At 53.1% G+C, this 12,056-nt stretch overlaps 2 protein-coding genes across 4 annotated transcripts; both read left to right on the top strand.

Moving 5' to 3' along the window:
- On the top strand, window positions 1–4,104 carry LOC135404868 (hydrocephalus-inducing protein homolog). Its single transcript, XM_064639599.1, has 6 exons — window positions 1–10; window positions 414–639; window positions 832–1,000; window positions 1,286–1,506; window positions 3,200–3,404; window positions 3,772–4,104. The coding sequence occupies exons 1-5, from the start codon at window positions 1–3 to the stop codon at window positions 3,381–3,383; spliced, it is 810 nt and encodes a 269-aa protein (XP_064495669.1). The 3' UTR covers window positions 3,384–3,404; window positions 3,772–4,104.
- Window positions 4,105–4,130: 26 nt separating this feature from the next.
- On the top strand, window positions 4,131–11,786 carry LOC135406007 (hydrocephalus-inducing protein homolog). 3 transcript variants are annotated; one of them, XM_064640522.1, is made up of 10 exons: window positions 4,131–4,738; window positions 5,502–5,697; window positions 6,188–6,296; window positions 6,891–7,136; window positions 7,451–7,596; window positions 7,938–8,159; window positions 9,303–9,463; window positions 9,647–9,759; window positions 10,346–10,661; window positions 11,491–11,786. In XM_064640522.1, the coding sequence occupies exons 1-10, from the start codon at window positions 4,479–4,481 to the stop codon at window positions 11,651–11,653; spliced, it is 1,932 nt and encodes a 643-aa protein (XP_064496592.1). In that variant the 5' UTR covers window positions 4,131–4,478; the 3' UTR covers window positions 11,654–11,786. The 3 variants fall into 3 exon arrangements, with proteins under 3 accessions (XP_064496592.1, XP_064496593.1, XP_064496594.1); XM_064640523.1 differs by lacking the exon at window positions 4,131–4,738 and adding an exon at window positions 5,113–5,417 and having other exon boundaries at window positions 5,505–5,697; XM_064640524.1 differs by lacking the exon at window positions 4,131–4,738 and adding an exon at window positions 5,113–5,417.
- Window positions 11,787–12,056: the final 270 nt, after the last annotated feature.

Raw genomic sequence — 12,056 nt, 5'->3', positions numbered from 1 at the left:
ATGCCTGAAGGTCAGTGGATGCCTCCCAGACAACACAGTCCAGATGCATTTTACTACCTTGGCAGGTGGGCAACCAAAGCCCTTGGGAGGGGATGGCATAGCAGGCAAGGGTGGCACAGATCCATAAAGCACAGACCTTGCAAGCTGCGTGAAGTAAAGCACTGTCAGGGCACCAACAGCCTTGAGTCTCTCCCTTCTGAACTTGGAAATGTGCAGCTTCACGTGCAGATTGCATTTGGTGCTTTGAAACAACAGTCATCTGAACAGGCAGTTGGCTCAGCAGAGCACATAAAGTAGCTGGATTTGTGCTTGGAAGCAAGGAAATGGAAACCAAGCTGCTTGGCTTCTACCCTGCAGATACTGGAGTGAGAAGAGAAAGGGCAGCCAAGTAGCTAGAGAACACTTCTGAGAAGGGACACTTGCTGAAGAGGGTTTTGTGCCATCCAAGAACTCCAACTGTGTAGCTTGTGAGCTGGTGTGCTCTGCAGCAGCTCACAAATATTCACCACTTCTTACCTCGCTCTGTGGGTTTTCTGCAGGTCCAGATGGCAGCTTGGAATTTGGAACCATTAATGTCCTGGATAATAAGCAGCAAGTCCTGAGTCTGCAGAACAAAGGCTTATATGACATTGAGTACAGGTGAGTCCAGCTGCCTGGTGCTGAGCTTTTCCTCAGGCTCCCAGGCCTGCGTTCTCCCTCTGTCCATGGCTAGAACCTGTTCCCGTGCTGCTCCCTTTTCTTTTTTTTCTGGTCCTGTGCAAAGTGCTGGCTGTGCTGGTGGCACCTGTGCTTTCAACTGCAGAGGTCTTCATTCTTTCCCTTTCTCCACAGTTTCAAGCTGACCACTGGAAGTGCCAAGAGGGGTGACTTGGAATCTCCCTTCACTGTCCGGCCGCAGGGGGCTGTGCTGAAAGCCTCCCAGCCACCTGTGAAAGTTGAGGTCCTCTTCCACCCCACGACTGAAGTGTTTCTCGAGAGCAAACGCATCCTGCTCTGCCAGGTGAGCTGCCTGGGCCCGGCTGTGTTAGCACAGTGTGTCTTGGGAACATAAGCAGGAGAGGTGTCTTGTGCAAAGCAGGCTTTAGCTGGGGCATCCTCTCTCCTACACACACAAACAGAGACTTCCAAAACCATTTGGGAGGCTTCATAAGAGAGCTGGAAATCTGGCTCTGGAAGAGGCCTTTAAAAAGGGAGGGTGAGCTGCTGGAGACCTGGGCTGGGGTCAGGGGACAGAGGTAGAGGCTGGCCTCTCTGCTGTGTTTACCAGCCCCTCCTCTGGTTGCAGGTCATTGATCTCAAATCGGGTCAAGGAGGCGAGACCGTTGCCACCATCCCAGTGAGGGTGTCGGCGAGAGCTGTGTACAGCAAGTACAGCATCGAGCCTGCCTCGCCCATCGACTTCGGTGCCATGGTTAAGGGCACCAAGAAGAGCCAGGTCTTAATTGTGGAGAACAAAGGCACCCTCAACTTCAAATTCCTCATCCACCGAGCACCTCCACTGCAAAGGTAAGAGAAGACCTGCCCCAGCCGTTCTGTCTGAGGAGGCACCACCACACAGCTGGTTGTGTGACAGGCAGTGATGCCAATTTTATGCCCCCAATAAGGCACGGACGGAGTAACTGCTCAGAGACAAAGTTTGTAGCCTTTAAACAGGAGGTATGTTTTATTCACGGTGCCGGGAAGCAGCCAGGTCTCCCTGGGGAAACTGCTTCGATCCAGCAACTCACAGCTGGTCTTTTTATACAATTTTTGGCAAGTAATTGCATCATACATCATGAATATGCATAATATTCTGACATACATTTTTAATATTCATAACAGGTGGAGTCTAGGCGGAGTTAGAGGTGTGGTCTTCAATTTGGGGAGAATCTGGGAGGGTCGTTCCTGTTCTTCAGCCTCATGAGTCCCCGGCCCTCCTCCCATCACCATCACGAACTTCTGTGAACTTTCCTACTTTGGCTACCTTTCTAGCTTATTTGGCGGAGGTTCCTGATATCTTGGCAAGGATGCCTGGGTTTTAGCTCATCCTCTTTCCTTATCAGCCTTTGTTTTCATTCTATATACCAATTTTAGCCTCTTAGTTCCTTCTGTTTTCCTGAGTACATATGTTTCTGTTCTTTTGTGTCAATGTATCCTGCATTCTTTAATGAGTTATGGCCTCTGCTGTCTCTAAGACTACATTCTTTGTGCTTCTGCTTAAATCTATATTCTGAATTTAACTCTCTGCTTTTCGTATGGTTATATAACAATTGCTCTCTAGGCCTTGCCTGGCTTCAGCAGCCAGACCTGGGTTATTGTCCATTTGGATTGCTGGCTTGGAAAGAGGGAGCAAAACAACACCTCAGTATCCCCGTGTGTGGGACAAAGCTGGTGACAGAGCTGCTCTGTCCAGGAGCTGCAGCAATGGGTGCTGCAGGCAGCTCCCCGGGGGCCATCGAGAGCAGGAAGGCTTTCCTGCATGGGGAGGAAGGCCAGCTTTGGCCTCAGACAAAGGCAGGGGAGCTCAGCATGACAGATGTCTCTGCTTTCTCCTCTCAGCAAGAGGAATCTGCCCCCTCGGTCAGGGAAAGAAAACGTTCCACACAGGTGGGTGGCTCCTGCTCCTGCCCAGCGTGTGCTGCTGCAGGGGATGGGGGAGGATGCAGCTGTGCCCAGGCTGGGGGTAGGACAAGGTCTGCGGGATGGAGAGTCCATTATCTGCTCAGTTCCACTGACAGTCCCATGCTCTGGCTCTGACCTGCAGTTGTGGGGTCAAGAGAGGGGAGCAGGTCCTGTGTTTGGTGGCTGCTAGCCAGCACAGATCTGGGAACACCACAGGAGCAAACTGTCCCCATCTGAACTCCCAATCCATAGAGCACTGACAGCTCTGCTTTTTCTTCTTCCCAATCCCCTCCCTCTCTCCCGGCATTTCTCTCAGTCCTTTCTGCTCTCCTGTACCCCTGGAGGTTGAAGGTTCCCAGCTACCACCTTCATTCTCTTCACCCCAACTCCTTTCTCTCTGCCACTCGGGACAGACGTGCAGCTCCTCCTGGCTTGTTCATCTCATCCTGGGGCTGCCTTTGGGCCGTGGAGTCATCCTTCCCTGCCCTGCCACTGGGTGCTCAGGCCCAGCTGGAGGCCAAGGCGTGGCATCCTCCTTGCTGGGGGTGTTCAGGGCACGGCTGTTGGGCATCAGACTGTCCTGGTGCTCTTTCTGCAGGCTCAGCTCACTGCAGGCGTGTTCACGGTGTCCCCTTGCTCCGGCTCCGTCGGTCCTGGGGGCCAGCAGAAGATCACAGTGGATTGCAACACAGGAGCAGAGGGGAAATGCGAGGAGCAGCTGTACATTGATATCAGCAACAGAGACCCCAAGGACAATCCCCTCAGCATTCCCTTTACCCTGACTGCCGAGTCCTGCTTCCCAGGTACGTGCTGTCCACAGGTTGCCGTGGGCAGTCCTGCTGCTGATCAGCACCTAAACTTGCTACTTGGATAGAGAGGCACCCTGGTCCTGAAGTCCCACCTTAAAATCCTCAGAGGCTGCAGTCCTTTTCAAGTCCACCAGTGGGGAGAGGCTGGGAGGGATGTGTGGAAGCATAAAAGGAAAGCAGTGCCCTTTAAGACTGAGGTTGACTGAGCTCCATCCTCACTGACTGAGCTCTCTCATCCAAGGCTGGGTTTTGCAGTCACCTGGACAGAAAGGGCTTATCAAGCCTTCTGAGAGGCCAACTGGGTCCAGGTAAATTCAGCAGAGGTTCTCCAGCCTCAGCCCTTCCTCTGGTCTGTCTGCAGCGCTTGTTGAAGACGTCACGTCCATCTTTGAGCAGTACCCGATCCACAGCAACGTCAATCTCCACCAGACGTTACAGTCGGTGCAAGGCAACGGTGTGTTCATCAGAGATGATAACAAATTCATCTTCACCAAAGTTCAGGTTGGGCAACGGGCCACGGCTCGCTTCAAGATCTCCAATGGCAGCAGTGTCCCATGTGACGTTGTGCTCTCCATCAAAGCCTTGCCTGGAGAGGTAAGAACAAGAGGCCAAGGTGAGCGCTGCTCTCTAAAGGCCATGTGAGAGCCTGCCTTGTTCTCCAGAGTCATTGCGGTCTCTGACCCAGCTGGACCAGTCCAGCTCAGTGCCGGTCGAACTGCAGGGCAGAGCAGCAATGCCAGGGGGGCACTTGCATTGAATTCCACATCTCTCAAGCAAATTTTGGCTCACGCTTCTGGGTCTTTGGTGGGAATCCTTCTGAACATCTCTCAAAAGCACACTCAGAGAGGGGCTGTTACAGACCGATGGGGCAGAGCTCAAAGCAGAGCATTTCCTGGCTTTTCCTTCTCTTGAAAGGCCAGTCCGGGGTTATTTGAGGGGTTTCTGTGCCATCCCAACCTCCCACATGTGCTGGGGTGGCTGCCCAGCCCTCAAAGCAAGCTTTTGCTCGCCTGGGCATTGGCACAAGGTCAGCATCCCCTGGCATGGAGGGAGCCTGCCCAGGGAAGCATGAAGCAAGACAGGCTGTCTGGGGCTGTTCCCAGGGATGCATCTAGGAATGTACTGGGTCACATTGAAAGATGTGACACTAACACTGCACTGTGGGTTCCCCCCAAGCCTCACAGCCTCATCAGCAACATCTTCAAATTGGATCCTGTCGAGATGAGCATTCCTGGCTTATCCCACGCCTTTGCTACAGTGACCTTCACTCCAGAACAAAAGGAGGACTACCAGTGCACCTTCACAGCTTCCCTTGTTAGCCCAAAAAGGTAGTGACCCCGTGAAGTACTGGGGGGACCGTTCTGGTAGCTGCCTCTTCTCTTGGTGCCTCTAATGCTTTCAGTGCCCTTAGGCAGAGTACCTGGCATGAGATATCTAGGAGGCATTAAGCATTAGGCAGAGCAGAGCAGGAAAATGAGGAGGATACTTCAGGCTGTGTGAGGGACTCTGAAGAGAGGGCCTCAGGTAGCCAGCTGGAAGTTACTGACAAGTGCAACAGCTGAGCTGGGGCTTTCCAAGGACAAAGGCTCAGATGAAGCAGTTTCTGTGCCAGCAAGTCAAGATTTCCTCCTTATTTGTGTAAAAGGAAGTGATCCTGTGTGGTTTCCAGGCATACATTAAGCTATTTTTTTATCAGGGGAGTGACTGGAGCTCTTATCAAAGAGAAGCCCAGTTCCTCTCCCTGGCACCTGTGTACTGGGGCTCTGACCTGCCCTTCCCCAAGCCTTTAGTGGCTGAATTGGAACAGGGAAGTCAGCTTTCTGCCCTAACAAGCAATTCCTTCTTTAGGATCCTTGGAAATAACCTTTACTGACGGTGGTGTTGATTTGGTTTTCCCTTCTTGCTTTCGTACTGTTCTCATGGTGTGCTTTTGCTTGTTGCATGTCTCCTATCACTGCAGCCAGAGGATTTGCCACGTCTCATCTGGTGCCTCGTTATTTATCTGCTGTATGGCATGATTCAAATGAGGGAAATTATTTAGAACTGTTATTCTGGAAGGCTCTGGCTGAAATGGTTTCTGTGCCTCTCCAGCAGGTCTGTGAAGATGAAACCCCAAGAGCTGACCTTCACTGTCAGTGGAGAGGGGCACGTGCCTCAGGTGACAGTCGAGTGCCCGGGCCTTCGGAGTAAGAGAGGAACCCCTGTGCTGCGCTTCAGGAGGCTCCTGCTGGGGGATTCACAGACACTCCCCCTGGTCCTTCGTAACAATGGCATCATACCCACAAAGGTAAGGACCTGCTCGGGGAATGCTCTGGGCTGGGAACAAGGGCTTGTCCTGTGGAGGAAAGGTCCCAAAAACTGTGATTTTCTGTCCAGTCTTTCCTTGTCAGTTGAACACAAGACAAGAAAGGTGGTGGGGTGTTTTTCCCCCGTCTCCCAGCTCACATTTTGTTCTCATGTGGGTGTGGGTGACGTCCCAGTTCCATGAGATTGCATTTGATACTGGTTGACTCCATTTTAATTAAACTTAGTTGTGGTTTCGTTACATTCTGCTCGTGACTGACTGTCCTGTTTGGCTCTATGTCAGTTCTATCCATATGCTTCTGAATACCCTTTTTTCCCTGTGTGACTTCACGTAACCTTTGTGCTGGGCGCTGTGTTTGAGGTGGGGAGGTGGTCTGGGTTCCCCGTGCTGGACCAGCGGCCGTACGGGCTCAACCCCCGTGCCAGCCTCTACTCACACCAATGTCATTGTGCTCCGTGTTCCCTTTTCTCAGTTTACAGTTCATATCATGGATGACCAGGGAGTTTTCTTCCTGAAAAGCACGCAGTCCGCACTCCGTGCCTTCCACACTGCAGACATGGAAAAGGACTCCACTGGAAAAGGTAAATTCATTAACTGTGCAGCGTGATCATTCACAGAGGGAAAAGGTGTGCCCTGTTCTTGGCTTGTCTAAGCAGCAGCCACCTGTTGGACATAGTTTCTTTCCTTGGTCTCTCTGTCCCCCGAGCTTTTCTTGTGGACTCCTTGCAGGGTTTCCTCCTAGCAAGTTGTAGGAAGTTTTTCTGTTCTTCGAGACACGGTGGGTTGAGCTGTGGGGGACTATCACCACCTCAGTGGACTGGCTGAGGTCTTTGCTGCGTGTGGGAAGGTACCAGCCTGAAGGGAGGCAGCCCTTGAGCACACAAGCCAGCCAGCAGAAGCCAAAACCGCTCCTTGGCTCAGCCTTCTGTATGGCAGGAGCTGGCTGGAAGCAGATGGAATGAGGGCTGGGCGTTAACCTGAGGTTAAGCCGCTTAAGTGGTGATATGTGTGATGGTGGCATAGTCTTGTGAACACAGGAAGAGGGTCTGGAACCACTGGTGAGAGAACCTGTGCTTAGAAGCAACTGATTCCAACGTCTTATTCCTCGTATACCCCAGGGAAGTATTTCCTCTGTACAGCTCTATCACTTAACTCTGATTCCCATTGCCGTGCAGCCAAGAAGCCTTACCTGCTCCTGGAACACGGGCAATCAGCAGAGTTTGATGTGTTTTTCAAACCCACCCTGGCCCAACGTCTGAAAGGGAAGATCCGTGTGCCAGTGTCAGGCAACAGTGAGATCGACATAGAGCTGGTGGGTGAAGGCCACAATGATGACTTCACCCTTGATAACCTCCCTGGACTAGCAGAAGACAGCCAGGAGAGCAATGCTGAGGGCAATCTGGAGGACGACATCATTGAGGGTAAGAGAGGAGAGGCTGCCAAGGTAGAGCGAGGAAGAGGAAAATGTCTGATCATGCGTGTCCTCTCTCTAGCCAGGGCTGGGCTGTCACCCACTGGACTTGGGGGCCTGTGAGCTTGCCAGCCATGCACACAGAGCAGTGTGTGCTGTGCTGCTTGTCGCTGGGCACAGGCACAGCCACGGGCTTGGGGACCTCCCAGAGGGAGGGAGGGAGGCTTGGAGGAAGGAAGAGCTGAACATACACGTGTCTCTTAAAGTGAGGGGGGCGGATGGACATCACTGCATGCTGAGGTCTCTTGCTCTTCTTCTTCACAGCTGTCAGAGCGAATCACATAAAGTTTGGGGAGTGTGCAGTCAGGGAGCTCTGCAACAAGACCTTCACAGTCACCAACCGCAGCAAGGAGGAGGTGATGCGGTTTGAGTGGCTGCTGGCAGATGCCCCGTTCCAGTTCTCCCCCAAGGTGAGCTGGGACAGCCCTGCCTTTCTCAGTGGCTCAGGCCCTTTCCTGGTGTTCCTGGGAGCTGGCAGGGAGTCACCACATACCAGTGAGAGCCCGTTCTAGTGCCATGCAGGAGATGCAATCCCTGTCTTTGCTGGGGCAGGGCTGTCAGCCCAGCAGAAAAGGCTCCGCGTTCTGGGAGGTGGCACCTTCTGTTCATATTTTGCTCTGTCAAATCTCACATAAATCCTCACGGAGGTGCTGATTCCCAGCACAGCTGCTCGCCATATCAGTCCCTTTTGCTGTCAGTGCTGCCCTTGCCAGTGATTCCAGTTTGGTCTTGACTTTCTGGTTCTCCCTAGGTGGGACACCTCCAGCCTGGCTGTGCCAAGAATATCAGAGTGACCTTGAAATCCAAGGTCCCAGTCACCATCAAAAGGCACTCTGTGAACTGTAAGGTGGCCAAGATCAAATACCAGCTGCCACAAGAGGAGGTTTGCGACTGGGATGACAGAATGTGCACTGAGAAGTGGGAGGATACCACCGAGAGACTCCCGGGAGCCCGCTGGCCTTTGAAGCGGAGGGTAAGAAGCACAGCAGCAAAAGCTCACTGAGCTGCTGCAAAAGGACCTGCCGACAGCAGCAGAGCACCAGCGCTGCTGGCAGAGCAGCTCCTGCCTCCCCTGGGCATTGGCTCCAGCCGGGAGGTTCACCAGCAGTGCCTTTTGGGGAGAGGCGGATGCGCAGTGAGCGGGTGGGCTCACACCACAGGGGGAAGCCTTTGGGCAAGAGACCTTTATCCACACGCAAACTGCCGGTCTGTGCCACGAGCCGAGTGTTGCAGCCCGTGTTGAGTGGGAGGTCACGTTTGATTTTATCCCATTTGACAGTCTCTTCATCTGATTTGGTGCCTTGTCACCCACAAGGAGTTAATTCCACTGCATTCTGTCTCTTGTTCCGAAGGGGAGAGCAGCACAAGTGCTCTTGTGCGTACACCAGTGAGCTCTGAGCTCTGCCTACACCGACACCAGAGATTTTGGTTGTGGCCTCTGTATTGTGGGGGATATCTCATTATGGAGCAGCCCAGGCCCTGTGTGATAGTACGCAGGAGTCTGGAGAAGCATCATCTCCAGAAAGTCTTGCTTTTTCTATCATTATTGCCAAGCACACTTATCTTGGTGAAGGTTCTTTCTGAGTTTCTGAATCATTGTGAATCCTGTAAACCCAACTTCCCCATCAGGGCATCAGCAGTTGGAGACTTTCCCAGTGAGATCATTCACATCCCAAAATGCCCACAGCCAGCTCCCACCCCACATGTGCCATCTGGAGAGCACTTTCTCCTAAGTCAAGAAGGAAAAAGTTCTTTCTAGGACTAGTCAGTCTTGGGCTTCTCCATCCACAGGGCTCCAGCAGGGGAACTTAATCCTAATGTCGAGACCTGCTGGATTTATAGGGGACCAGGGAAAAGGTCAGAGGCTCTACAGGGTTGAAGCACAGGGACTGACAGCTGGCCATAGTCCCCAGGGTTATTAATAGTTGTGGTGATGACTGCTTTGATCAGTGGGTAGAAACCAATACCGTAGTACACCAGTCCAATTTTGTCATCTTTCCAGGCAAAGAAACCTGAATGTCCTTTCTATGCGGCCAAGTTTGGAGGCCAGAAGGTTTCCCTGCTCAGCCTGGCTTTCTGGGCTCTGCTCAGTGATTCTTCCCTCCTCTGCCTGCAGGTGGTCAAGGCAGTCCCGGAACCACCTCACACCATCTTGGAGAGGAGCAGCCACGAGGTCGAGCTTGTCCTCAGTGCTCAGGTTGACTACGCCGAGTTCAAACTGGACACGGTCGAGGTTCAGCTGAAGCAGACTGAGCTCTTCCAGACAGAGATAAGCACGTGAGTGCTGGGCACCGTGTTGGCCCTTTCCTCCTAAACTTGCAGACTTTGAAATACTTTGTTTGGGCCACCCAGGGCAGCAATTCTGAACGTGGCAGAGTTGCCTGGGGAAGGTGGTACCAGGAGCCCACCAGACAGTGTTACTTTAGTACTTGCTTTTTATTCCTCCTCCTTGTTTTTCAGTTTCCAGATGTCCAATACAGGGAATGTAGCCCTGAAATACTGCTGGGTGGAGACTCTGGAGGAGGAAATACCATCAAAGAGTTCTGGGAGGCCGTTCTCGTCCACTCAGACACGTAAGTGTTTGGCTCTGGGTGGTGCCTGGGCCATTTCAGTTGGTAGCTGAGGGCCTGGGGAGAAGACCCTGCCACTTCACCCCAAAATATTAATTGCTTTTTCATCCCTGTCCACTTCCCAGCTGCAGCTGGAGAGTTTTCTCCTTCCCCCCTGTCTGCCTTTTAGCCCCTCCTGTTCTTGCTCTGCCACTTGTGCTCTGCACAGGAGCTGACCTGGGCTCCAGGGACAGCCATGTGCTGGGTCAGGACTGGGAAGGGGGGCATCAGGGCACCTCTTTGGGAAGTCTCTGAGACTGGGAAAAACCAGGGTGGAACAAGTGACTGCCCTGCAGCCGCTGTCTGGATGCAGTTCCCCACTCCAGGGCAAATGCAAAGTCACTGTCTAAAACCAAGCCTCCTGCCCCGGCACGGGAGTGTGTGCTGCTGGCAGAGACCCTGCTCCCAGCTGCTCTGTCTCCTGCTGAAAGTACTTGGCCAGAGGCACTCCAAGTGCATCCCAGCTCTCTTCTATCCACCTGCAGCAGGAGGCAGAGTTGTTGGGAACAAAGGATTTTGTCTTTGAAAGATGTCTTCTTTCCTCCTGCAGGTGATTTCTTGTCCTCTACTGCTGAGGATCTCTGGGCAGGGAATCGTGCAAGGCTGGTGCAGCAGGCATTGCTGCTCGAGTCAACTCAGCCCCAGCCAACTCAGCCCCAGCCAAGTCTGCGCCTTTCAAAGCAGCTGTGCCGCTCTTCGAAGGGCCTTAGCTCCTCCCCAGAATTCTCTCCAATTCCCGTCAAGGACCCACCACTGTTCTCCATCGAGCCCCACTGCGGTACCATCCCTGCTGGCCAGAATCAGATTTTCCGTGTGAAATTCTTCCCAACGTGTGTGTGGGAATTTAAGGCCGAAATACTGTGCAGGTAGGAAATGTCCATGTGCTTTCCAATCCATGCTCCTGGTGGGTATCACAGGACGGGCCATTGGGTGCACCCTCCCTGCTCAAGCAGGGTCATCCCAGAGCACATGGCACAGGATTGTGTCCAGAGGGTTCTGGAATACCTGCAGTGAGGGAGACTCCACACCCTCTCTGGACAACCTGTCACCTGCACAGGAAAGAAGTTCTTCCCCATGTTCAGGTGGAACGTGTTTTGCATCAGGTTCTGCCCATTGCCTCTTGTCCTGTTGATGGGCAGCACCAAGCAGAGCCTGCTCCATCCTCTGACACCCTCCCTTCAGTCCCTCTGACTGGGGTGGGTGAGCGTGCAGCCCTGGGGACAGCCAGCCCCAGAGAGGCAGCAGGAACACACAGCATACAGGAGCACAGAGAGATGATCATCTGGCCAAGGCCAGATGTCTGTGGAGATGTCTGTGGATTTGTGTGGAGACAATGGGAAAAGACACTGTATGAAACACTAAGCTCCTGCAGGGCTGCAAAATCTGGAATGGGAGATCCAGAACGGCTGTCAAGGGGCCAGCCAGTCCCTAGCTATGCTTCCTTATGGGGCAAGCACAACCTCCTTCTCCACCTGGAACCCTGTGTGCTGCAGTTGGTCCCCAGGCCCATAACTGGTTGTGATTCTGCCCTTCCACCTCTGCTGCCTCCATGGCAGGCAGTGCAGTTCTGTTTCATTTGCTGCTCGCTACTTACCTGGAGAGAGGATGTGACACTGTGTGCTCTGTGAGGAGACAGGCGAGTGGCTGGCTGGCTGGAAATGTTCATCTGGCTAATACCAGTCCCTTTCTTCCTAGACTTCTTAACCTGAAGCCATCTCAGAAGAGTCCACGGGTGTTTGTGATGGGGAAAGGCTGTTTGCCAAAGGCTGATCTGAAATGCTCTACATCACCGCAAAAAGGTGAAACCCAGAGCAGCAAACCCAAGAAGAAGGTGCAGCGGTCAGCAAAACCAGAGTGACACCATTTGTGTCATGGCTTCTCCTGCTCGTGGTTTCTCAGCCTTCAGCAGAGACCTCCCCAGCTACTCTTCAAGCCCCAACACCCATCTCTACCTCATCTCTGTACTACCTAATAAACTGTGTCTGAACCCACGAGTTTTCTCACTGTTACTCTTCCAGTTCTCTCCCACCTCCCCGGGAGGGGAGTGAGCAGGTGTCTGTGTGGTGCTTGGTTGGGAGCTGGGGCTCAGCCATCTCCAGGAAAGCAGCTGTGATCAGACATCACCCCCATTCCTCCGCAGGCTGCTCTGCTCTCTTAGGAATTCCCATTCCTCGGCCTTTGTGTCATGGGTGGGGTAGTGAAGTGTCCCTTTGGTCACACCAGGAACTCTGCACGACTAATGTGGGAGCAGCACTGACTGT

Source organism: Pseudopipra pipra, chromosome W, assembly GCF_036250125.1.
Source record: "Pseudopipra pipra isolate bDixPip1 chromosome W, bDixPip1.hap1, whole genome shotgun sequence".
NCBI classification, from domain to species: domain Eukaryota; kingdom Metazoa; phylum Chordata; class Aves; order Passeriformes; family Pipridae; genus Pseudopipra; species Pseudopipra pipra.
The sequence above is the reverse complement of the archived record's forward strand: the minus strand, read 5'-3'. Positions and strand labels throughout refer to the sequence as shown.

Bases quoted from the DNA above. Each gene is read 5' to 3' on its own strand.
- LOC135404868 (XM_064639599.1), top strand. The intron at 1,001-1,285 runs GTGAGCTGCCTG...CTCTGGTTGCAG, and splicing joins AACGCATCCTGCTCTGCCAG to GTCATTGATCTCAAATCGGG. The intron at 1,507-3,199 runs GTAAGAGAAGAC...CTCTTTCTGCAG, and splicing joins CGAGCACCTCCACTGCAAAG to GCTCAGCTCACTGCAGGCGT.
- LOC135406007 (XM_064640522.1), top strand. From the start codon at position 4,479: ATGAAGCAAGACAGGCTGTCTGGGGCTGTTCCCAGGGATGCATCTAGG. The intron at 7,597-7,937 runs GTGAGCTGGGAC...GGTTCTCCCTAG, and splicing joins CGTTCCAGTTCTCCCCCAAG to GTGGGACACCTCCAGCCTGG. The intron at 10,662-11,490 runs GTAGGAAATGTC...CTTTCTTCCTAG, and splicing joins AAGGCCGAAATACTGTGCAG to ACTTCTTAACCTGAAGCCAT.